Consider the following 27,372-nt stretch of genomic DNA (forward strand, 5'->3'; position numbering starts at 1 on the left):
ATGGATATTGAAGTTGACAATTAATGAGATTTCTTATTTCGTAGTTGTACACATTTGACTCTGAATTTCTCTCCATGCATTATTTAGCTGCATTCTATAACTTTTTAATTTTGTTTCCGTTGGGGGGAGTGACTGTTATATTTATCAAAACTTTTATTCTAATAGTACACCTATCTATCCTTTCCTTTTCCTTTTCCCTGTCCTTCTTTCCTTTACTATGACATTGATTTGTTAGGAAAAAACATCATGTATACTGTAGAAAGTCCCACTTTCTGGATTTGGTTGATTGCTTTCTCATGGGTCACTTACCTTGTTCCTGTATTTCCCATAAGCCAGTAAGATCCAGAGGTTTGATTTAAAGATTTGATGAGATTCAATCTTTTTTTTTCCAATCAAGAATCTTTCATAGCTTGGTGCTGGGTATTTCCTACTTTTTTTTTTGTCAAGATCCTTTACATGTAAGGGACATAACGTCTGATTATCCCATTTTTAATGATCTGAGATTGATCAAATTCCACAACTTGACATCAAAATTTTGTATTCATCCAGTTCAAGGTACTTTCTAATTTCCATTGTGATTTCTTCCTTGATGCATGGATTAATTCAAAGTAGTTACACAATTTATAAACACATGACGCTTTTAAAATTACCCTACTGACAATTTTTAATAAAAATGCATTATGGAAAGAAAAGATGCTCTTTTTATTTCAATCTTTTGAAATTTGTTGAAACTTGTTTTAGACCTAGTATACAATTTTCCCCCCAAATATCCATATGTGCCTGAAAATGATGTGTAGTCTTCTACCACTGGGTGCAATAGGTTCTATACATCAGCTGGGTTAAGTTTGTTCATTGCATTGTTCAAATATTTTAAATCCTACCTAACCTGTCTGCTTCTTGTATCAAGTAATGAGAGAAATGTTTAAAAACATCCCATTAAGACTATAAATCTGTCTACTTCTTGTAGTTTTGTTAATTTTTGCTATATGTATTCTGAAGCTATATTTCAGGCTATCCTATATGATTAAGATTATTAAATCTTCCTAGTGAATCGCTCACTTTACATTTTGATGGGACTCTCCTGATTGCCAATAATGCCTTCTGCCTTAATGTCTACTTTGTCTGATATTAATATAACCATACCATATTCACTTTGTTAAAATATGCACGATCTTACTACAACTTTTACTTAGGTCCCAGATAAACCCCACATAACTAATTCTTTTTTTAATTTGGTCTAACAATCTTCGGCTTTTAAGTGAAGCATTTAATTCATTTAGTACTTAATGTAATTGGTGCTATGTTCAGATTTAAATCTACCCATCTTACTCTGTGCTATTTGTCCTACGTGCTCTTTGTTACCTTTCTTGCTTTCTTTGGGATAAATTTTTTTTTATTCCATGTTTCTCCTCTCCTAGAAGGTATAAGTCTAGGTTTTGGACTCATATTTAGCCTAGAAATTAAAACATGCAATTATCAGTCAAGTCAATTAATACACTTTCTCCCAGAAAACAGAAGATCTCAGAACACAGCCTTCATTTGTCATATATTTTAATTAAGGCCTTACTAATATTTTATACAATGTTTAATTCAATTCATCCACATATTTGTCACTCTCTTTACTCTTCATTCCATCTTATACCTCAACCTTTATTTGGAATCCTTCTGCCTGAAGTAGAAAACTAAATTGCCTTCAATTTTCTTTACAAAGGGCTGATGGATTTTGTTCAACTAGATGTTTATTTTGCCCTCATCCTTGAGGGGTATTTTTTTTTAAGTATAGAATTTATAAGTATAAACTGGCAGTTATTTTGAGAATATATATGATTTTCTGTTGATAGGTCAGCTGTCAGTCCACGGTTGCTCCTTTGAAAGAAATTCTTCCTCTGGCTGCTTGTAAAGTTTTTCTCTTTGTATTTGGGTTTATGCCATTTCACTATGTGATCTGTCTGGGTGCAGACTGCTTTTTATTTATATTGTTAGAAATTCACTGAGCTTCTTAAATCTATCAACTGGTTTCTCATCAAAACTAGAAATTTTTCAGCCAGAAATACCTTTACAAATATTACCTCGGTATCAATCTCTTTCTTCACTTTCTGGAGCTCTGATTTAATTATGTTAGATCTCACTCTGTCTTGCACGCCACTCAATGTCTCCAATATTTTCCATATCTTTGACTCTCAGTGGCGCATTCTGGAAAGTTTCTTCTGCCTTATCTTCCAGGTAACTAATTCTTTCTTCAGCTAGGCATAATTTGTTAAATTTTCCCCTTAGGTATATTTGGCATAGTTTCATTTCTGAAATTTCTATTTGGTTTTTATCTCTCATTCCCTGCTTGTCTTCAAATATGTCTTTAATTCTTTAAACATAACAAAAAGCAACTGTTTTAACTTCGAAATTTGCGATATCTGAGAATTTTGTGGGTCCATTTATGCTCTCTAGTTCTTATTCACAGTGCCATTTCCATGCATGTTACTGTATTTTTCTTTTTTAAAAAATTACCTCGAGGGACTTCCCTGGTGGCGCAGTGGTTAAGAATCTGCCTGCCAATGCAGGGGACATGGGTTCAAGCCCTGGTCCAGGAAGATCCCACATGCCACAGAGCAACTAAGCCCGTGCGCCACAACTACTGAGCCTCCACTCTGGAGCCTGTGAGCCACAACTACTGAGCCCACGTGCAACAACTACTGAAGCCCAGGCGCCTAGAGCCTGTGCTCTGCAACAAGAGAAGCCACACAATGAGAAACCCACACAGCGCAACGAAGAGTAGATCCCACTCGCCGCAACTAGAGAAAGCCCGTGCACAGCAATGAAGACCCAATGCAGCCATAAATAAATAAATAAATAAATAAATAAATAAATAAATAAATTTATGAAAAATTTAAAAAATAAAAAACTTACCTCGAGGTATATGTACATAAAGAAAAACCACAATTATATATCAATTATATTTCAATTTTAAAACTACACAAATATTAACTATGTTACTTGAATTCTACATCATATTTCATATAATTTTGGTTTCTTTTTTTTTTTTAAACTATGCTTGGTTACTTGTGACAATGTACTGTTCTTTGTCCCTGAAAAATTACTGGTGGCAATTCCCTCAGAATGAAGGGGACTTTCTCTACAGATGATTTGCCTTTCCTTTTGCCAGACCTTGGGAGTACTACCAGTCGGAAACAGGAACCATAATAAAAGGGTCCCTGGATCACCCAGGCAGGACAAATCTAATTGCCAATCAGTGTGAGTGAGGGCTAAAACTATGGTCACAACTTGAAGAGTTTAATTAATTTCCTTTTTCTTGCCCTGCTCCAATCAACCCTACAATCCCCTAGATATTGTAATTGGTAGACAGTTCTCTTTCACCCTTAACCTAATGATGAAGTTCTTGGGTACCATCTTCAAATGGAGTTGTTCTCTTTTTGACTCTCATTCTGGATGAACTCTAGGCCTTGAATTCTGCCCTCTTCACCCCCATGAAGTCCACCAAAACTAAAGCCCAAATTCAAACAGACTGGCAACTGCCCCTAGGGCAAAAGCTACTTCATCATCTACTTATTTCTTTGGGTTTCTGCTTTTTTTCTATAATTTGGCCTGGGAACTCTCCACCAACTTTTCAGCTCTTCATTCTTTAAGATTTTTAAAAATAATTTTTCCAAGATTTTTAGTTGTTTTCATCAAAAGAGTTTGTCCAAATAACCCAACCCACCATTACTGAAAACAATTCAATTTCCCCCTTTTATGACAACCATTTTGTAATACTTCTTGAAATTCAGTGATAACGTACATAAGCACAACTTTAAAAGTCAATATAATTCCCTAATTGTACTTTCAATCCTATGAAAGAAATTAATTTATAATAAATAATATTTACTTCAAAATGTGAAAGCAATTACTATAATAAACAACATAATGAGGGCATCAGGTGCTTGCATCTATACACAGAATCACTGTGACTGTGGTGGTTACAACTATAGACTGAGGGAAAGAGTGTTTGAGTCATCAATTACTGTACGAGTGGCACTGCCATCAATTATGTGATTTTCTGAAGTGGTAAAGAACTCTTGATAAAGTTCTGATTGAAAACTTTAATATTCCTCCAATTTACGTGACAACTGAATTCCTGAAGCTTCTAGTGTACTCTATGAAAATAATGCCTCAAAAAAACAAAAAAATAATAATGCCTCATACATAAAACAAAGTTAGTTTCTAAGCTCACATCATTACGATCACTTTTTTCCCTACATCAAAGTCCAGCAGCTCATTCTAAGTCATGTGCTTATTTGAACAATTTTTAAATGTGCAGACTGTCTGGAACACTGTGGGATGGCTGACTTCCCTGGTCCTTGCTCATTAAATGCTAGTAAGTACCCTTTCCCCCCATCTTTGTAAAAACCAAAACACCTCCAAGTATTTAAAACCTTTCCTCTGGGGAAGAACTGCCCACATGCAAACCCTCTGGCTATAGAAAACACAGAGATGTACCACCAAGCTCTCCCTTCATGGAAGGAATTGCTGCCCAGCTGTGAGTACAGTCAGCAGACAGCCTCCAAATGTCACCTCCTTCAAGGTCCACCTCAACTGCAGCCCACATCTAGTGACCAAACAAGGAGAGGTATAAAGGCCCAGCCATTCTGCTCAATGTGGGACTGACAGGCAGTCTCTCACTCCAGAGCTCCATGCTGATAGGCAAAGGTTTTGTGAAGCCTGCGTCACAATACAACTTTGTTGTCTGCTCAATCCTGCACCGTGCCTCTTCCTCTCGCAGGTATTGATTCCGAATAAACATCTTGCACTGCAAAAAATGTCTCAGTATCTGCTTTCAAAGAACCCAACCCCCAACAGCGGCCTAGTATAACATCTGACTACCAAGTCTTTCTCTAAACATTTTTTGTTTGACCTCTTCCCATCTTGAATCTACCCTACAAACACTTACCAACTCAATCATCCTCAAACACTGCTTTTATCATTTTTTATTTTAAATCTCCACTTTCATCCCACGGCATACAATATAAAGTTAAAATTTTTTTCAGTCTATCACTATTTTCCACAATCCAGTGCCATCAAATTTAGCCAAACTTTATTTTATACAATTCACCCAACTATACTCAGATTGTTCTGTTCCTTCAACAAAACTACCTTATGTATTTCCATCTCTAATTTTTTTCAAATTCTACTCCCACTGCCTATTACATCCGTTTTCCTTCCTTCTACCTGCCTAGGTTAAACACTAACTTCCATCAAGACCTTATTAGCCTATAATAACCTTCCATGTCTGAACAACTCCTGCATTTATTGTTCTCCATCACCCGCTCTGACACTTAATCCCATAATGCCACGTGCATGCCCGCACACTCAGTTAAGAGTGTTCTTACCTTTCAGAAGTCTTCTTTTCCCTCCAAGAGAAATCTTAAGCACAATTCCAATACATTAACTTACGAAGTGTAACTACTTTGGCTGCAGAACTGCCTCCCTAACCCCCCAAACCTTTCACTGAGCTCTTCCTTGCCACACTCCCCACCCCTGAGAAAGTCTTTGAGGTAACGTTACAGCACCCAGGTGTTCATTTCTAAAGAGGAAAACAAAACCAAAAACAACCTAGTTTTACAGGACTGAAGAACTTAGGGTTTGAAAATAATTCTGAAAACAAACTGGAAAGCTGTGGTTAAGAACAAAAGTCTAGAGAAGAAAACTGCCACATTCCAGGTGAGTGAGAACTATGTGGACTAAGAGCACTGAAAAAGAATGCAATCATTTGAGCAGGATTAAGTACTGTTGGTAAGAAGCAATGAGAGAATAAATATGAAACCCACACGAGCCTTGACTACTTATCTATTTTACTGAAGTATAGCTGATTTACAATGTATTAGTTTCGAGTATACAGCAAAGTGATTCAGCTATATGTGTATGTGTATACATACACATAATATATATATATTCTTTTCCAGATTCTTTTCCATTATAGGTTATTACAAGATACTGAATATAGCTCCCTGTGCTATACAGTAGGTCCTTGTTGTTTATCTATTTTATATACAGTAGTGTGTATCTGTTAATCCCAAACTCCTAATTTATCCCTCCCTCCCCCTCTCTTTTCCCCTTTGGAGACCATAAGTTTGTTTTCTATGTCTGTGACTCTGCTTCTGTTTTGTAAATAAGTAAGCCTTGACTTTTAAAAGGTCTAGAACTGTACTGATCAAGGTAGCCACTAGCTAGGCGTGACTAAATTTAAGTTAATTTAAATCAAATAAAATTTAAAAGCCAGTTCCTCAATCCTACTATACACATTTTAAGTATACAATAGCCACATGTGGACATACTGGACAGCAGGGAACATTTCCATCATGACAGATATTTTGACTGAACAGTGCTGGTCTAGAGGGAGTAGACAGATACCAACAAAAAACCTATAATACAATGAAAGTAAAATGATATAGGTATACCTCAGGATGCTATAAAAGCACAAAGTAGAAGCACCTAACTGGGCCTTGCAAAGAGGTTAAGGAAGGCTTCCTACAGTAAGTGAACTAAGTCTGAAAGGTTTGGGGGATGGGTACGGGGAAGGAATCTATATTTCAGGCAGCAGGAAAAGCATGAGCAAAGACAGGTCAAATTTGGAGAGTTTTTAAAAGAAAATAACAGGATAGCAATTGCTTCACTATACAGTATAAAAATTAGACTACAATGGTGGGGATGCTATTCTATATAGACAAAACAATAAATATTCAAAAAAATTTCAAGAAAGAAAGAATTATTTTTAAAAAGAAAATTAGCAACCAGACCTCTCCAAATTTAGCTTACATTCATAGCAGGATAATGGCAGATACTTCATGAAGAAGTAATAATTCATGTTCTATTTCCCAATGCTTCTATGTTTGTGAGTCAAAATGAGAATGACTCATATCAATTATTAAATTGCTTTGGCAAGTTACAATGAACTTTGACCTGAGGACAAGTCAGGAGGCCCACAATGCTGTCTGGACATCAGCAAGTAAAATATTAAGTAACATAACCTAATATTGCCTATCAATTTCACTATTTGTTCCTAGTCCATTCACTCTCACATGCCCCCTAACAACTTTTAACACCTTCATCTTCCTCCTTACAACACCATATCCCCAAGACTTACTCTTCACTGATAACCTTGAGTCTTACTTCACCGAAAAAAAAAATGAAGCAACTGGAAGAGAACATGTACAGATTCCCAGCATTACATCTATCTACCTATCAGCATCACTATTCCACATATTCTGCCTTACCACTTATTATCAAAGGTAAAGTGTCTATGCTCCTACTGAGAGCCAACCCCTCCACTTGTACACCAAATCCCTCTCTCTTTTGCCTCTTCAGACACTGCTCCAGCAATTCTTCTCTCTCTCCTGAAATCACATTTTTACTCCCTAATGGTTCATTCTTACAATACAGGCCCTTATTTTTTTCATCAAAAAAAAAATTCCTTGACCCCATCTCCTTCACTACCTATGGCCCCATTTCTCTTTTCCCTTTATAGGAAAAGTCTTCACTATCTTCATTTTCCCTCCTCTTCTCTCTTAATATCACTCAATCAGAATATCTCTCTCAGCATCTCCTTGTGTAAATCATCAATACCACCAATACCTTAACTAGAGTGATAAATTCTTAGTCTTTATCTTACTTAACGTAGCAGCAGGAGGAGAAGGATCAAGAGTTGCCAGTGAAAAGCAAGCAGCATATGAATGGCTATGACATAGAATAGTTATGACTTTATGACTAAACTTTTCTCTCAAATAGCCATCCATGATAACCAATAACCAAAAGTTTGATTCATAAATTCATGTAGAAACTTAAATTAAGTGCCAAACTCAGTAGTAGAAAATCATCTGCAATAGAGTTACCAGAAGTTACACTGAACTAAATTCTTATGTATAATGAGACTTAAGATTGTGTAATTTATTATTAACATGAGAATACATGTGCAGGAAGAATATATGGGTAGAATATTTCAAATCTTAGAAGAAAGCATGTAAAAACTAAGATGCAATAAACATTTTCAGTGGTTGTAAAACAGGAATGTAAGGACTACACTGAATCATAATGTCTTTCCTATCTGAAGGTCTCTGACACCATTCCCATGGAAATATAGTAATATAATGTGTAAAAAATGAATTCTGAGTTATTTAGGAATAATTCACAATAGTTCTTTAACTTTTTAGAGTAAAAAAAAAGTTACAAAGGCAATAATTGTTTGGGATTCATAGAAAAGGTAGGATTTTTAAAACATAATAAATGGGAATTAAATTATCTTCATACAACATTACCAGAAATTATGCTAATAAGAACACTTTAAAAATAAAACTCTCAAATTAGTAACTGTTGTGGGCTTTTCCCTCTATGCTACAGACAGATTTCTAAGTAGAGAGTATAAACTTTAAAACAGACGAAATGGGATTAGATCCAAGGTGACAAAACAAAATGAACAAACAAAAAACAGGGCTTCTAATAACTATTTACAATGTTACTGCTGGGCCTAGTAATCCTCTTTAATAGAACACATCTATAAACTCAAACAGAAATTTACTTTGCAGGCTTCCCTGGTGGCACAGTGGTTAAGAATCTGCCTGCCAATGCAGAGGACACAGGTTCGAGCCCTGGTCTGAGAAGATGCTACATTCAGCGGAGCAACTAAGCCCATGCGCCACAACTACGAGCCTGCGCTCTAGAGCCCGCAAGCCACAACTACTGAAGCCCGTATGCCTAGAGCCCGTGCTCCGCAATAAAAGAAGAAGCCACCGCAATGAGAAGCCCATGCACCGCAACAAAGTGTAGCCCCTGCTCGCTGCAACTAGAGAAAGCCTGCGCGCAGCAACCAAGACCCAGTGCTGCCAAAAATAAACTAATTAAAAAAAAAAGAAAGAAATTTACTTTGCAAAATAAGTTCTGTAATGTAGCAAATACAGTTTAAAAATCCTAGGTCAATGGAGGAACAACCCCAAGCAGTATTTTAAACTGTTTCAAAATACCTATTTAAGGGAAGTGACTAATTCAAACCATCCTAAAATTTTATTTAATTTAAGCTGTTCTGGAAATAAAAAGTCAAATTTTTCTGGTGTTATTAACTTAAAGGTTATATATTTAGTGAAAGAAAAAACGTAAAACAAGAGTAGAGTATTTCTTAATTTAAACACAAGGCATCTTTTACAATAAGGAGATGCATATTTTTTTTTAAACACACTAATTTTGGAACAACAGTTGAAAATAGTCTCCAAAATGTTATGGTTCTCTCTCCCTGTAAGTGCCATTTCCAAATTTGCAAGGTAGCCAAATACAATTAGACTACTACTACTTACAACATGAACGAAAGCCTGAACAGTGTCTACCTTCCCAATTGTCACATGACCCTGTACTTGTCAGATATTCAAGACTTATGCTCATTTTTAAGACTTAAGTCTTCCTTCCTTCATAATGAAACTTAAAAAACAAAAAAATCAGGAAACATGTTCATAATTATTAAGCAAAAATCATAACTAGAAATATCATTTTATATGGTAGGGAAGCCCTCCAGGCTAAGCAGTGAAAAGCTACTACCATTGTAATTTAAAACAAGGTAAAGGGTCCTATGGGTCCAAATGAAAAAGGCAGAAATATGACCAACAACCATCATATGCTTATCCTTAGTAACAACAATTTAATGATGCCTCTAAGAGTAATAAAGGTGCTAATTCCGGAACATCACAGAACATGACATAGGTTTCAAATGGAAAAACTCACACTGAAGATGGAAAATGACACAGCTAGTATTATAAACTAGTATCCCCCACCACCTGATTGACATTTTCCATGACTTTTTTGGTGAATAAACATCTTAGCGTATCCACTTTCACCTAAATGTATCCTGATTACAGTTAACATTTTTGAAATACGGTGGGAAAAAAAGACATTGACTTTTTGGTGCCACCTATTAGGATATCGCCTTCATTTCTTACAAAAAAATTAATTTTGGATGAAATATGTTTCTTTACCTGTCACTTTTCACAACGTCTCCACCAAATGATTCAAGATAGGGGTGTGTTAACTATATACCACAGTGAGTCTTAAGCTTTTTTTGAGTAGAAGACACCTTTAAGAACTGGAAGCAAATTATGTACCCTGTCCTTTCAAAAGACAATAGCACAAAAAATTTTAAAAATCAAATTTTAAAGTTCTAAAAATCCTATGAACTGGATCTACCTAATTTTAAGACTGAACTATAGGGACTTCCCTGGTGGCACAGGGGATAAGACTCCGAGCTCCCAATGCAGGGGTCCCGGGTTCAATCCCTGGTCAGGGAACTAGATCCCACATGCATGCTGCAACTAAGAATTCGCATGCCACCACTAAGGACCCCACGTGCCGCAACTAAGGAGCCAGTGAGCCGCAACTAAGATGCAGCGCAACCAAATAAATAAATATTTAAAAAAAAAAGACTAAACTGTAAAGCAATCAAGACATTGTGGTACCAAAGACATAAATGTCAATAAAACAGTATAAAACTCACAAACATAATCAACTGATTTCAATAAAAGTGCCAAGGTAATTCAACAGAAAAAGGTTAGTCTCTTCAAAAAAGGTGAAACTGGACATCCATATGAAAAGGAATGAACAAACCTTAACCCTTACCTCACAATACATATAAAAAATAACTCCAAATGGATGATAGACCTAAATGTAAAAGCTAAAACTGTAAAACTTCTAGAAGACAACATGGGAGAAAATTTTATGACCTTAAGTTAGGCAAAGTTATACTGGGTAGGACACAAAAAGCATGAAATCTAAAAGAAAAAATTGATAAATTGGATTTCATCAAAAATAAAACTTCTATTCTTTAAAGGACACTTAGGAAAATGAAAAGACAAGCCATAGACTGGGAGGCATGTGCAAAACACATATCTGATACAAAGAACTTGTATCTAGAATATGTATATAGTACTCTTACAACTCCATAATAAGAAGGTAAATACAGAATAAAAAGATGTGAATGGATACTGCACCAAAGAAAATACATGGGTAGTAAATAAGCATATATACAGATGTCCAACATCATTAGTCATTAGGAAAATGCAAATTAAAACCACAATACTGCATACATACTAGAATGCCTAAAACTAACAAGACTGACATGACAAGGATAGAGTTTGGAACTCTCATTCATTGTGGGTGGCAACGCAAAATGGTTTCTAATGCTTTAGAAAAGTTTAGCACTTTCTTATAAACTTAAATATCAATATATACTTACCATATGACCCATTAGTCCAAGCTCTAGGTCCTTACTCAAGAGAAATAAAAACAAGTGTCCACACAAAACCCGAACCCAAACATTTATAGCAACCTTAATAACTTGAAAACTAGAAAGAACCCTACTACTCATCAACTGGTAAATGTAGAAATAAGTCATGCTACATCCACACGATACTACTAAACAATAAACAAACTAATTACTGATACAAGCAACAACATGGGTGAATCTCAAAAATATCAAACTAAATGAAAGAAGCCAAATACATAAGACCACATCCTGTATGTTTTCATGTATATGACTTTCTAGGAAAGGCAAAGCTAGAGATCAGACCAGTGTTTGCCAGGGGCTGGAGGTGGGGTGGGGAGGAAAATGAATGCAAAGAGGAACTGGGGAACTTTTCCATCAAAAGTTCTATCTCTTGACTGTGGCAGTAGTTACATGAGTATATACATTTGTCAAAACTCATTAAACTGTGTGTTTAAAATGGTACATTATAGTATGTGTAAATTATATCCCAATAAACCCGATTTTTAAAAAGCAGTTATGAACTTTCTATAGAACTCTAACCCACACCTTAATTTCAGAACCTCAAATATGATATAGTCTCCCCTAGACCAGGAGTCTGAAAACTTTGGCCCATGAACTAAATCTGGCCCACCACCTGTTTTTTGTACAGCTCACAAACTAAGAATGGTTTTTACATCTTTAAATGAAAAAAAAAAGAATATTTCATGACACATTCAAATTTCAGTGTCCATAAATAAGTTTTATTGGAACACAGTCACACTTATTCATTTACATATTGTCTATTAGCTGCTTTTACACTGCAATACCATTTTTGAGTCTGTTCAGTCCCTGTGACAGAGACAGAGCAGTTAGACCCACAATAACTAAAGTATTTACCACTTGACCATTTACACAAGTCTGCTGACCACTGCCTTAAACACAAGTTGTTGAAATTTTCTACACAGATTATTACACTTAGGAAGATTCATGTCAGCACAGATCTCCCTTCCATACACAGTAGCTCTAACATTTTTACAGCCATTAAGGCTTTTTTTTTTTTTTCAAGGAAACCAACAAGTAATGCAGATAAATGAAGAACTTCAATAGTTAAGGTGTAGTGGGACTAAATAGAGCCTTGAGGTAACATCTGAAGAAAGTCCTTGATAGCCTCAAAACAGTGTTTTTCCAACTGTGTGTTGCAACTAGGTGGTTGTCAATTTAATAAATTGATTTTATGAGCAGCTTTTAAAAAAAGAGAACTGAATAGTATAGAAAAATCAGAGTGCACCATATCTAATAGGGTTTCATTCACTATTTAAAAAAAATTTTTTTAACTAAGGTATAGTTGATTTACAATATTATATTAGTTTCAGGTGTACAACATAGTGATGGAAAAATTTTACAGATTATACTCCATTTAAAGTTACTATAGGGCTTCCCTGGTGGCGCAGTGGTTAAGAATCCGCCTGCCTATGCAGGGCACACGGGTTCGAGCCCTGGTCCGGGAAGATCCCACATGCCGCGGAGCAACTAAGCCCGTGCTCCACAACTACTGAGCCTGTGCTGTAGAGCCCACGAGACACAACTACTGAAGCCCGTGCGCCTCGAGCCCGTGCTCCGCAACAAGAGAAGCCACCGCAATGAGAAGCCCGCGCACTGCAACGAAGAGTAGCCCCCGCTCACCGCACCTAGAGAGACCCCGTGCGCAGCAATGAAGACCCAACACAGCCACAAATAAAAAAATTAAAATAAAGTTACTATAAAATATTGGCTATATTCTCTGTTTTGTACACATTAACTCTTTCACTATCTGAGTATGTATGTGCCAGATGAGGATTAAAAAAATGTACAAAACAGACAAAAACTGCTTCATGCATATAGGTATTAGAGCAACTCAAAATCTGTATTTCTTACAGTGCTAATGTGTTTTTTAAAAACGGTGCTAGAGCTCTACAGTAATTGGAAAACCACCGCCCTACAGTACATTTGTTCCCAAAGTGCTGTCAATAACTGCAGCTACATTACAAGAATGAAAATGATGTTTCATTTGATGTTACAGAGCTTCCAGAAGATATAAAGTTAATTGAGTTCAGAGCAATTTTTATATTCTTTATCAAGGGCATTCCCAGGATGCAGAAAGAAATGTAATGTTATTGAGCATCACTTTCCCTCTATAAGCATAGTCCTGATATGGGAAGGAACAAGAATAACAGTTTTTTAAGACCAAGAGAAAACATGGAACCCAAAATAATCTCAGAGGGTAGAGGGGAAAAAAAAATAACTGCTTACTGTTAGGGTGGAGGCTGTAGTAAAGAGTTTCTTCTGAGTACCCTGCTAATTATGCATAACAGTAAATTGGGTTGGTAGACAAAAGAAAGCTGAAAAATAAAAACTACCTCCCAGAACATGTCAATGTCTCCACCAAATATTTAAGGAAGGAATGGAAGGAATGAAGCTAAATTTTTGGTTCTTATATTAAGTATCTACAACATTATGACTATGAAAGCACTGCTTATGAAACAGAAAAGCTCCTAAACAGGCTCTTCTATTTTGAATTCAGAAGTTGTATAACTATTGCTGATCCTGACTTTACAGAATAACCAATGTAGATCAACTGGACAAAGAGAATGAGTAAAGGACTTAAAACAATTCAACTTTTGAGGAAGACAAAGTCCAGTAAGAGCCACTGACTATAAAGGCCTATTTCAAAGATAATTTGAGGCAGAAATATAGGAAGCACAGGAACATACTGAATTTCATAAAAGAGGATTATGACACAAAATGTCCACTAAGTAGTCAGCTAAATTAATATCAAGATGTCAAATTAAAAAAACGCACTTTTGCATTTCTAAAGGAGAAAAACAGCTTTATGGTTGGAGAAACACGAAGAACACTTAAGAGCTGTCTCATTCTTCAACAAGGTAAGCATCAAGTCTTAGAAAATGCTAACAAAGCAATGTAGCCTGCTCCCTCCCTTTCTTCCCTACCACTCACAGAACATAGGTTTCCAGTTGTTAAGACCTGATCAGCTTCCTAACAGGAAAGCCAGAGACAGGGAATCAAGATAAATCAGACTTCTCTAGCCTGTTATCTTAATATAATTTTTCTGGCCTATTATCTAAGTACAATTAAATCAAGTTTGCTTTCAGGTTCTACTACATTCAAGGATTCAAGTACTCAGTTCCAACGTTCCTTTCTTAATCCGTTTACTGACAATCAATTCCTTTAATAGTCAGCATATATAAGTGACTGATATCAGAAAAAATTTCTAAATAAAGGAAGAGGTGAGCAGATGCCTAAAGAAGGGAGTTTATTAAATGATAAGAGAGGGCTTCCCTGGTGACACAGTGGTTAAGAGTCTGCCTGCCGATGCAGGGGACGCGGGTTCGTGCCCCGGTCCGGGAGGATCCCGCATGCGGTGGAGCAGCTGGGCCCGTGAGCCATGGCCGCTGAGCCTGCGCTCTGCAATGGGAGAGGCCACAACAGTGAGAGGCCTGCGTACCGCAAAAAAAAAAAAAAAAAAAAAATTACAAAACCACATACATTACACAAGCATGAAAAAGGAGTATATGGATACACACTAAAATGTTTATAGTAATTCTATCTTAGTGGCAAGATTACAGATAATTTTCTAAAACTTTTTGTACTTACATTTTTCTAATTTTTCAATAATAAATGTGCTTTTACTCTGAGAAACTTTTTAAAACCTGTATTTTACTGTCAAGTAAGGTAATTCTTTTTTTTTTTTTTTTTTAACGGTACGCGGGCCTCCCACTGCTGGGGCCTCTCCCATTGTGGAGCACAGGCTCCGGACGCGCAGGCTCAGCGGCCATGGCTCACGGGCCCAGCCACTCCACGGCATGTGGGATCTTCCCGGACTGGGGCACGAACCCGTGTCCCCTGCATCGGCAGGCGGGCTCTCAACCACTGTGCCACCAGGGAAGCCCAAGGTAATTCTTTAGACACATTTTTTTCATTTCTTTCCATGTACTTGACAATTATATCTCTTTAAGCGCATAGAAGACAGTTCAATTAAAAGACCACAGTACATTTCAGTTTCCAGTGGATAAACAAATACCAACTTCAAACTTAAAAATTATTTCTTGGAGTACTTTATTCTACCATCCATAACACTGATATCTATATTAGAAAGAGATTCATTTTTAACCCTTTACCCCCCCCAAATACATTTATTATAAGTTCCTGTAAGAAAATATGGAGGAAAAACTACTATTCATCATTAACCATTAAAACCTGGGTGGAGGAGGCAGTGGGAAACACTACTAAGTAATTAAAATTAGTTGAGTATCCTTATGGTTTCAAGAGATACTAATATGCTTTCCAGTTATTGCCAATTTAAACTTGAGGTTTAAATTCATCTAGCCTAGAGGTTCTCAAGTATTGATACATGATAACTGCCCAGGAAGTGTGCCAAATAACAGAAATTCATGGCCCTAGCTCTCACCTACTGAATCAGAATCTTCAGAGAGTAGAGCTCAAATAATCTGGCCCTTTCAAATAAGATAGCGGACACTGTACTTAACAAAAGGCTCCTCTATATCATTACAAACTGTTCTAATAACTCTGAAACAAAGTTCTCAACGAAAACAATGTTATAATCAGAGAAATACGATTTCATAACCCATGCCCATTAATTTACCCATTCTTCTAGATACAATTCAATAAAACCACACATGCACTACAGAGTAAAGCAAGCCTAGAGGCACCTGTGCAGAGTAAGACAAAGGCATATCCGATTCATGGAAAAAATAGACAGCAGATGTGACCCCTAGTATTTATCCATTAAAAACAATGTATCCTAAAAATAAATTTCCATGTCAACGGAACAAAGCTGTTTATAAATAAGAAGGAATGTGGAGGTGTGGGGAAGACAAGAGGAAGCTTCAGCAAGTAAGTACCAAAAGCCAGGAAACAAGGCAGAATGAATGGCAACTGGGGACAAGGAAAACAGAATAAACTAGGAAATGGAAGAAGGAAAGAGTGTTACTTAAAATCCAAGAAGTTGGGGGAAATGCACAGATATCAGAGGAAACTGATCTGAGCAGAAATGCAAGCAGAACAGTAAGCAGAAAGTGGTATAAAAGATATATATATTCATAAAAGATATATATATGTATGTATACATGAGAAATTTAGATGAGATCAAATGATGGTACAGAACACATCTTGGGCATAGATGGAAGTGGTATAAGAGAATGAAAAACAAATATTATTGTGAACAAACTGATGCTGAACAGAGCAACCATATCTAATGAATTTCCAAAGTAAAGTTGATGAAGCAGGAAAAAGAGAAGCGCATTGACTGAAGAACGAGACGTTATGAGAATTGGGAAACAAAATGTAAGTACTGTAGTAGAAAGGAAAGAACTTTGAGCAAAGCCAACGGAGCAAGTCACATTATCTAATCAATAATTGTAAAGCACAGTTATTATACCATATATTATCTCTTTATTTGTAAAGTACAATAAAGTGTATTATTTTATGTAATACAATACCAAACACTAAATGTAATAAATTTTACGTAACAAAAACCAAAATGTAAATAAAGTCATTTGACAAGGTGATAAGAGGCTAAATAATGGCTGAGAGAAGCAAGGACTGAAGACGAAAAAGTAAAAGAAAAAAATTGGGACAAAAAGGAAGACAACGGAAAGAAATCAATCACACCTATTTTTTTTAAAAAAAAGGGTAGAAATAAACAAGGAGGTGTGGATGCACAATATAAGTGCAAGTGAAACCTGACGGAATCTTGACAGCTTCACGATTCAGAAAGTAAGTAGCTCCAAAGCGTTCAGAAGGATTTGTGACGATAACAACGTTAGCGAGCGGTGAAATGAAGAAGGCCTCAACAGGACTAAGATAAGAGAAGTGCAAAAATGGTCTTAAGTAGAAGCTGAGGTTAGAAGGCAGGCAGGTCCGACCACTGGCAAAGGAGCGGGGCGGCAGAGGGAACTGGGATGGGGGTTACCGGTCGGCGACAGAGTACTGACAAACATTAGGAATCGGGGGCCTGAGACCGGGATGGGAGAAAGAACGGAAACAGTGGCATTTAGGGTTAAAAAAGTAAAGACCATCCGCTGGTTAAAACAGGTGAAGAGCAATCTCCCCTAACAAGTAGAGAAGTGTAAGGGAGGGCAGCGGCCTGAAAAGAGGCAGAGTCAGGGAGAGTAGAGAGGGAATGATCGCCCCATCATCACCGTGACCGTGTAATAATTACATACAACGCTAACTCGGGCTAGGGTCCCGGCCCCGGCTACTGACCGACATCTTCCACCCAGATGCCGCCGCCAGCCTCCCCCGCCCCCCACCCAAAATAAAGAAAACATCCAGCAGACGCGAGGCTGGCTACCTTCAGCCAGCCGTGACCTTCTCGGACCAACCCTGAGTCTCGCCCCCTATTGATAGCCTCCTGCTCCACCACCGCTGCCCGAATCCCTCAAGCCCCAAGTGCGGGCCAGGGAAAACCCCCTGGGCCATTGTGTGTGTTTACGTAGCGAGGAGCTGCATGACGGAGAGGCACAGGAGGGGAATGCCCGTCTCCCAGCCCGCAGCGCCCAGAAGGGAAGGTGGCTGAGGGCACCAGAGCCCCCACCGCCACCTCTCTCCCCAAAATAAACACCAGCCAGCCGAGCCCCGAGACGGGAGGGGTGCAGGGCGCGCCGGCACTCACCTCCTCGGGAATGGCCGGGTCCGCAGCCGAAGAGGCCGCGGCGCCGGCCTCGGGCTCCATGTCCCCGTTGAACAGAGCCTGGCCCTGCTCCGCGCCGCCGCCGCCGCTCAGCGCCGCCATCTTATAACCGAGAGCCTGGCCCGAGCGACCGCTGCTGGGCGGGGAGGGGGAAGGGAGGAGGAGGGCGGGGGGAGGCGGAGGCGGAGGGCGGGGGGCGGCGGGGAGGGACGGCCCGGGCGGCGCCTGCGGCGGGAGGGCGCCTGGGCCACCTCGGGAACCGGCCTGCTGCCCCCGGCGCGGCTGAGCCTGAGGGGATTGGGGGAAGGACACTAAGCGGGGGGCGGGGGCAGGGGGCGGAGACGACTGGAAGTCGCCGCGGCAACGGCGTCACCCGCGTGTCACGGTCGTGACGTCACCTGAGGTGCGTGACGTGATCCTCGGAGCGCCCTGGCGCCGTCGTCAGGGGAGGGTATCTTGCCCTTCTGCTCACCTCCCAGCTCACACGTTTCCTCCGCTCGGCCGTTTCCATGGCTCCGATTAATTCTCTTCTCCGTCCTAAGCCTGTTCTGTAATGTAGGATTTACTAGAAGAGGAGGATGGTGTTGGAGAAGAAGTTGAAATCCTAGAGGGAGAAAGACGGGAAGCCCATACTACTTGTGTTATTTCCATTATAACGAATGTCTCCGTGTCATAAAAATAAGACTCGAAACCCCGAGGTAGCAATAGTCAAGCAGAATTTGATAGAAATAGATTTAGGTAAAGACAAGTTACGAGAATGATGCTTGGATCCTTTTCATTAAAGGATTTGGCCTGTTAATAAAGTGGGTCTAAATGGAAGTCTAAAAGCTTTTCTTTTTTTGCTTCATCGTTCAGGAATAAAATGTTTAGTCTATTTTTCGTTTTCCAGATTCATTCAACAAATGTCAGTGGGTCGCTTTCTATGTTCTAGGGCCTGCACAAGGCATGGAGCATTCTAGACATTTGAAGCATCCAAACTTGAATCATTTTTATTTTTAAGAAAATCATTCAAAATATTTTAAATACTTTTGTCCTGCTCATAAACAATATTCCAAGGAATTCTTTATGCCAAATATGCATGAAAACAAGAGAAGAGAGGTAAATTACCTTTGAGAGGCCCAATTACAGAATGGAATTAGTTAAAGAAACCCAATTTATTATTAAAAACACATGTATGTGAAAGGAAAGGGGAATATGAAAGGGAAAAAATCTAACGAAGGGAGAAATAGGAGTGAGAAACAGTGGAAGTTACTGTGAGCTCCAAATGGTGTGCAGTTAATCACAAAGTAACGTAAACATCAAGTCATGAGAAGCTTTAAGTGTACTACTCATAGGGGGAAAGTCACCAGTGACCTTCTTGTATTCACCATGATTCAAGACATAGAAAGCCGTCCTACTGACTTCTGAAGCAGAATGTCTGTGTAAGGATAGAGTTACCATGAGCCCAGGAGCAGACCCTTACTCCCAAGGTAAGGAGTTGTGTATGAGACTGCTTGTTTAATCAGGATATTAATATTACCCTACATTGAAAAATACAAAATACCACCTATAGAATGAGCATGGTATGCTTTGTTAGCTCCTTTATACTTTCCCTTCCAAGTAGAGAAGTCGCCTTGAGGCACTAAATTTAAATCAAAAGGTGGCTTGACAAAAGTAGTGTAAATGAAGATTATCCTAAGGGATAATGTCATCAAGCTATACTAGTCTGAAGCACCCTTCTTTACTATAAGGAAATCTAAGCAGACAAACATAGAACCAGCAGTCAGTCATGGCACATTTTCCCCTTGATACCATCAGAAATACAATTAGCAGAGTTTTTAAAAATTCTCTAACAGTCCTATTTCATTTTCTAAAAATCAGCCCCTAGAAATATTATATCATTATAACACTTCTTCATAACATTTAAAACTCCTAAGGTTTTTATTCCATTGGTTTCATTTTAAAGTATAGCCTTCTTTTTTAAAAAAATTTTTATTGGAGCATAGTTGATTTACAATGTTGTGTTAGCCTCAGGTATACAGCAAAGTGAATCAGTTATACATATACATATATCCACTGTTTTTTTTTCTTTTAGATTCTTTTCCCATATAGGCCGTTACAGAGTATTGAGTAGAGTTCCCTGTGCTATACACAGTTCCCTGTGTTCTTATTAGTTATCTGTTTTATAGGGATTAATCCCAAGGATGCAAGGATTCTTCGGTATCCACAAGTATAGTTTTCTTTATCAGCCACAATATTTTACGTGATTGTTTTCTCCACAGGATGGCTGATCTCATCAGTTTAATGTTGATTCTTGTTAGCTTTCATTTATTCAGCATTTTCTGGGGACTTCCCTGGTGGTCCAGTGATTAAGACTCTGCACTCCCAATGCAGGGGGCCTGGGTTCCATCCCTGGTCAGGGAACTAGATCCCACATGCCGCAACTAAGAGCCCACATGCTCCAACAAAGATCCTGCACGCCTCAACTAAGACCTGGCACAGCCAAATAAATAAATAAAACATTTTCTGACTTCGTCTTCAAATTCTGGATATATCTTACTTATTTCCCTAGGCCATTCTAAAGACCCACAGGATCCACATGGGAAAATACAGAGAAAGCATAAACTTTGGACTCCAAAGATCAGAATTTTAGTGTCACCACGCCACATCTTGGCTATATAATCTCAAGGCTGGTAAACACAAATACCTGTTTGTTGTTGTTTCAATCTGTAAAATGAGGGGAGTGATAATGCCAGTCCTATCTATCTGTATCATTGTGAGGATCAAACATTATAGGTTTGCCCTTTGTGATATACAAAGTTACCCTCTTGGTTAGAATTCAGACAAAGCATAGCAGACATGGCTTATTTCTGCTCCATGATGTCTGTGACCTCAGCTGAGAAGACTGAATGCCTGGAGGTGTCTCAGTCATGGGGGTCTGGAATCACCTGGAGGCTGATTTCCTCATATGTCAGCTGGTTGAAGCTGGGACCTCAGGTAAGGCAGTCAGCCAGGATGCCTAAATACTCTCTTCGCGTGGCCTGAGCTTCCTCCTAGCATGGCTGCCTCAGGGTGGTCAAACTTGTAACAAGGGAGCTGAGAGCTCCATATACTAGGGTTCCTGTAAGCAAGGTGGAAGCTGTATTGCATTTTATGACCTAGTTTCCTAAGTCACACAGCATCATTTCTGCTGCATTTTATTGGATACAGGTAAGTCACAAAGTCCAGCCCAACTTCATGGAGAGAGACTATAGAACCCACCTCTCAATGAAAGACATGTCAAAGAATTTACAGACATATTTAACGTACAGACAGACTGTGTTTAGAATAATGGACTAGCTACTCTGTAGAAATAGCTGCTTATCCTCACCTTCTCCCAAGGGGATTCTACACTGAAACTCTCCCCCTTTTATTACTGAGAATCACCAAGACATATCTCAGTATGGTACAGAAGAAGGCCTTACCTTCTTTCTTTAGCTTCTGAGGCCCCCACTGCCTGCAAAACTAAATGCAGGTCTTTGGCTATTGGACACATCCTAGCTCTCTCCTCTTGGGCATTTCCCCCCAAATCCCAATGCTGATGGGATTTGGTAGTGTTGATGTGCTGAAATCCACTACACAAAACAGTGGCACTGTGTTCTTGGAGCCTGTAATGAGCCAAGCCAGTTTGTGTTGAGCAGAAACAGAAATAACACCTCCCTTTTGTGTTATAGCATGCCATATGGGCATCAAAGCAGTCTTATCTTGCATTTTAAAGTCTTACAGACATTTTAGTCAACACAGTTCTTATAGCTTTTTCTCACCATCCCCTTTTCCCCTAGGGCATTCATGTATTCACAGGAAGCTGGGAAACAAATCTAGATGAGAAGCGCTACTCCGAACATTGCTCCAGAGGATGGCTGAGACACTGTTACGAAGCCTTGCTGGTAGGCCTGACCCTCTCTTCCCTGGAGGTAAGTTTATTTCCGACTGCTGTTTCTAATCTGAATCCTGCATTCTATAGACACTGGGTAGTCCCACCCATCAGCCAGACTTGCCCAGCCAGATCTGATCCCACATGTATTGGTCAACTACTCGAAAACAGGTAAGCAGCCTCTAGGAAGCTTCTATAGCTCCAACCATGTTCAATGCTGTAGAGCTCATCACAGTTTAATATTTTCTTTATGAATTAAGGTCATCATTATAAATAACACATTCTATATTGTTTAATTCTATATTGTTTAATAGAAGCTATTTAGGTGTGAATAGAAAACAGAATCATAGAGTTGATTCCCCACCATCTTCCCACTGGGAGATACTTGGAATCTCCTCTGTGGAATTTTAGACTCTATCCAAGTACTTTAGTGGTAGGAACCTCACTAATACAGTATATTCAACTGTAACTTTTTTTTTTCTGAAGTTAAATTAAAATCCTCCTCTTTATGACATCTGTATTCTGATTTGAGTTTTGCCTTATAGAGGAACACAAGATGAGTCTGTTTCTTGTTCTGTGTAACTGCTTTCAGATATTTGAAGGGAGTTCTCTCAAAGCATTTTCTCACCTTTCTGTGTACTCTTTTCAATGTTCCTGTTAAAATGTGGTCCCATGAATTAAACACTGTTCCAGATTTGATCCAACTAACAAAGAATAGAATCTCTCATTGCAATAACCTAGGAACCATGCTTTTGTTAATATAATCAAAAATCGTATAAGCACCCATTATTGATACATATGAAGGTTACAGTCAACAAAAAACCTTTGTTGTTTTTTAAATAAAATGCTGTTGTATCAGGTCTAGATTTTCAGTCTTTTTAGCATTGGACATCTCTTCCACTGAACTCACATTTCTCAGACTTTAATTCTTGAAGGAAGACCTTGCTTTTTAATTCACAAAATTTGTTAGATATTACATTTCTAACATTTACCAAAGGATGTTTATATCAATATGTTATTTCATCTTATAACATCTTGCTTATACTATCCTTGGGTGTGTTAATAAGATACAGAGTTATTTGAAATATTCTTTGTGAATTTGGTAATTTGGGGTATTAAATTTTTAAAGTTTGCTTTTATTGCAAGGTGTAGTTTTCCATATATATATATGGAAAACTATATCTATATAGTGAAAATAGTACCTGATAAGGGATGGGTCAGAGCAGGGTGGAGGAGATAGTGTGGGAGTGAGACTTCTCTGAGTATACCTTCTAATATGGTTTTACTTTATGAGACATGTAAATAAATGAAAAAGTAAAATCTAACCAAATGAACCTAATTGTACATCAAATTGATAACATAGCTACACAGAGAAAATGGTTAATTCACATAGCTTCTGAATATAGTTTTCTGACTGTAGACTATGGTGGATTTACACTGTTTTATTAGCTAAACTGGACTTGTTTCCCAGAATCCTCTTCCATCCTGTAAGACCTGCTCACCATCTCCTTAAATATATCCCATGAAAGGGTCCAAAACACACTCTCTTCACCAAAGATGTAAGAAATGGATTTGTGAGGGTAACTCTTAGAGCTCTGTGGTGACTCCCTTCCGTAAGACAGAACTGACAATAAGCAATACCATTTTGGTGGAGTGGCCTTTTAACTGTGGTGGTGAGCACTGGCTTCTCCTGCAGGACCCACATCACTGGAGTTGCCATGAGAACCTCAGGTAGTGAGAGTCTGACTTATACTGCAGTCCCTCCTCACAGGTTCCAGCAGCAGACCCAGAAACACCGGCCTCACAGAGACTGCTTCAACACCTCCACAACTGCATAAGATCAAATCCCTATAGTAAATTCCTTGTTATTTACATTTCCTAGGGCTTCTGCTTCTGATTACGTACTGACTGGAATAGATTCTAAAAGCAAAATTAACTACAAATAATCTTCAACTTTATTAAGATTTATTATTGGTAGTCATCTTGGTTTTGTAATTCTGAAACAATTTGTCATTATTGTGGCATAGAGCAAATGAGTACATATGTTGATATTGGGAATCGGGGTTCTTTCTGTGGAAAAAGTAGAAATACATATGGAACAGGGGAAGTTGAAGAAGAACCCTGTGGTTCTTGGTGTTGGATTTGAATTGGAAGTAGCAGTATTAACATAAGATTTAGGGGGAAAAATATATGTATATATACACATACTATAAATATACACACACACAAACACACACCTAGACATACTGTATAATTTTTAAAAGAATATATGCTAGTTAATATACAGAGAAAGAATGATACAATTAGGAAAATACATACTAATAAGTATATATATTGCATTAAGAACATGCATGTACTATATAAGTACATATGCTATAAAAGTGTATACTGTTGTCCCTTGAATAACACAGGTTGGAGCTGCATGGGTCTGCTTATACACAGGTCTTTTTCAAATAGTAAATACTACGGTACTACATGATCCGAGGCTGGTTGAATCCACAGATGCAGAACTGCGGATACGGAGGAACTGTGTATACAGCGGACCAACTGTAAGTTATACATGGATTTTCAACTGCGAGGTGGGTCAGTGCCCCTAACCCCTGCATTGTTCAAGAGTCAACTGTAGGGACTTCCCTGGTGGTCCAGTGGTTAAGATCCTGCACTTCCCCTGCAGGGGGCACGGGTTTGATCCCTGGTCTGGGAAGTTCTGCATGCCATGCCATACGGCCAAAATGAAAACAAAAGAATTCAACGGTATATACTTATAAGTATATAATCTATATATTTGTATCTATGGCTATACCTATGTAGAATATATGTGTATACTACATTACTTATGTGTATGTGTATATATGTACAAGTACTTAAGTATTATGTGTGTACTTACATAGATATATAATATATTTTTTTAACAGAAAAAGCCAAACGAACTTTTTGGCCAACCCAACGCAGTATTATAAATAATAATATAAATAATATATATAATAATGTATTATTATATTATATATTTTAATATATTAAAATAATATAAATAATATATCATTCATATATTATTTTAATGTATTAAAAATATATACTAGGCCTTCCCTGGTGGCGCAGTGGTTAAGAATCCGCCTGCCGATGCAGGGGACATGGGTTCAAGCCCTGGTCTGGGAAGATCCCACATGCCACGGAGCAACTAAGCCCGTGCACCACAACTACTGAGCCTGCGCTCTAGAGCCCGCGAGCCACAACTACTGAGCCCACGTGCCACAACTACTGAAGCCCGCACGCCTAGAGCCTGTGCTCCACAACAAGAGAAGCCACTGCAATGAGAAGCCGGCGCACCACAACGAAAAGTAGTCCCCACTTGCCGCAACTAGAGAAAGCCTGCGCACAGCAGCACAAGACCCAACGCAGCCAAAAACTTTTAAAAATAAAAAAAATTTAAAATATATATATATATACAATAAAATAATTATAATTATTGTACTATATATATACATACTATATAAAATATATAATTACATATTTTAATATATTAAAAATAATATAAATAATAAATAGTACAATATATAAATACTTATGTTTATATGTAGTCTATATAGATGTAGATATAGATTCAAAAGTTCTTAGCTCTGCCCGCCGAAAAAAGTGCCTAGGAGTAGTAGTAAGTATATCTGGTGCCTGGATCTTGGTTTTGAAAGGCCATTCTCCACGAAAAGTAACATGGGCTTTAAGAAATGGTTGATCCAGATCTAGGGAAGTAAATGTATAAATTGAGCTTGCACAGGATGTGCCTTGGTATATGCAAGAGCAAGGATATGATAGAATTAGAAAAATTACCATTTTGCAACCACCAGTGTAATCATTACTCCAAGTCAGGACCATGAATAGTTGCTAAAACTATTATTGGGTAAAAGACTGTTAGGGAACAGGACCGTCTCATGGTTTCATAACACCACCGCACAGACCTCTTACTAATTATAAAGGGGAAGTGTATATTTACAGTGGAGAGATCTGGCAGCCACTCTATTAACCAAGTAATAAAACTTAGCACCACCAATAGGGGAACACTTCAACACTATGTAAGTCCTGATGCAGTACATAGTCTATGTAGTATTTGGGCCCAAATAGGTTTAACCAGAATGTAATCATGAGGAGACAATCAAATCCAGAACGTGGGACGTTATATAAGACAACCGACTCTAACTCTTTAAAAATTCAATATTGTGTGGTCTTCCCTGGTGGCGCAGTGGTTGAGAGTCCGCCTGCTCAATGCAGGGGACACGGGTTCATGCCCCGGTCCGGGAAGATCCCACATGCCGCAGAGCGGCTGGGCCCATGAGCCATGGCTGCTGAGCCTGCGCGTCCGGAGCCTGTGCCCTGCGACGGGAGAGGCCGCAGTAGTGAGAAACCCGCGTACAGCAAAAAAAAAAAAAAAAAAATTCAATATTGTGAAAAATAAAAAGTCAAGGGCAGAGGACTATTCTAGTTTAAAACAGAGTAAAGAGATACAACAACCAAATGCAATACATGAAACTTAACTGAATTCCGGATAAGAAAATAAACTATAAGAGATATTTTGGGGACAGTTGGGAAATTTTAAATATGGGCTATATATTAAATGCTAATTGTGAATTAAATTAATTAATTTAATTAATGTTAATATTCTTATTCCTATGAGATGAGTGGTGAAGTGTTTAGGGCTGAAATGTCATTATATCTTCAACTTATTTTAAAATGGCTCAGAAAAGGGCTTCCCTGGTGGCGCAGTGATTGAGAGTCCGCCTGCCGATGCAAGGGCCACGGGTTCGTGCCCCGGTCTGGGAAGATCCCACATGCCGCGGAGCGGCTAGGCCCGTGAGCCGTGGCCACTGAGCCTGCGCGTCCGGAGCCTGTGCTCCGCAACGGGAGAGGCCGCAACAGTGAGAGGCCCGCGTACAGCCAAAAAAAAAAAAAAAAAAGGCTCAGAAAAAAATGGAGATAGAGATAAAGAAAAGGGGGAACCTAGACGGATATAGTAATGTGTTTGTAATAGTATTCTTTTAACTTTTCTGTACATTTGAAATTTTTCCAAAAATGTTGGAAGAAACATTTTCTATATAAAAGTAATACGTACCTATGGTAATAAAACATTGTGGTAAGTTTCCAAAGGAATTTTTTTTCAGGCAATTAAAAACTTGTAAGGCATCTATTAATATTACATTAAGTTTTACCTCCTTACATTACCTGCCTAGGATTATTCCTGATAAATCTAGTTTGATAATACTTTCAATTTTCGGATACACTGGAATTAAACCATTTTGTATCATGATTTATAGACAATAAGAGTCATGAAACAAAGTTCTGCTGTATCTTGCTCAGGTTTTAATAAGACCCTATAATGTACCTCTACCTATCAAGTGAGAATTTTCTCACATCTTAAATGTTATGTTAATCTGTGTGTGTTTGGAGTACATATTTTTTATTTTAAATATTTGCAGCAAAACCTGTCCTAGTATCTTCTTGTTCTTAAGGTATTTTTAT

General features: G+C 38.2%; 1 protein-coding gene across 3 annotated transcripts in view; it reads right to left on the reverse strand.

Annotated features, from left to right (window-relative positions):
* The window catches only part of BRAF (B-Raf proto-oncogene, serine/threonine kinase), a 159,476-nt gene extending 141,204 nt beyond the window's left edge, over nucleotides 1-18,272 (reverse strand). For 2 of the 3 annotated variants that reach the window (XM_029233176.1, XM_029233178.1), the window contains exon 1: nucleotides 17,955-18,106. In XM_029233176.1, the coding sequence (XP_029089009.1) occupies nucleotides 17,955-18,074 (120 nt within the window). In that variant the 5' untranslated portion in view covers nucleotides 18,075-18,106. Of the gene's footprint in view, nucleotides 1-17,954 lie in introns of all 3 variants that reach the window. The other variant, XM_029233177.1, reaches the window with a different exon arrangement.
* Nucleotides 18,273-27,372: the final 9,100 nt, after the last annotated feature.

This window comes from Monodon monoceros, unplaced genomic scaffold (genome assembly GCF_005190385.1).
Source record: "Monodon monoceros isolate NGI ecotype Baffin Bay Population unplaced genomic scaffold, NGI_Narwhal_1 Super_Scaffold_2, whole genome shotgun sequence".
In the NCBI taxonomy this organism is placed as follows: Eukaryota; Metazoa; Chordata; class Mammalia; order Artiodactyla; family Monodontidae; genus Monodon; species Monodon monoceros.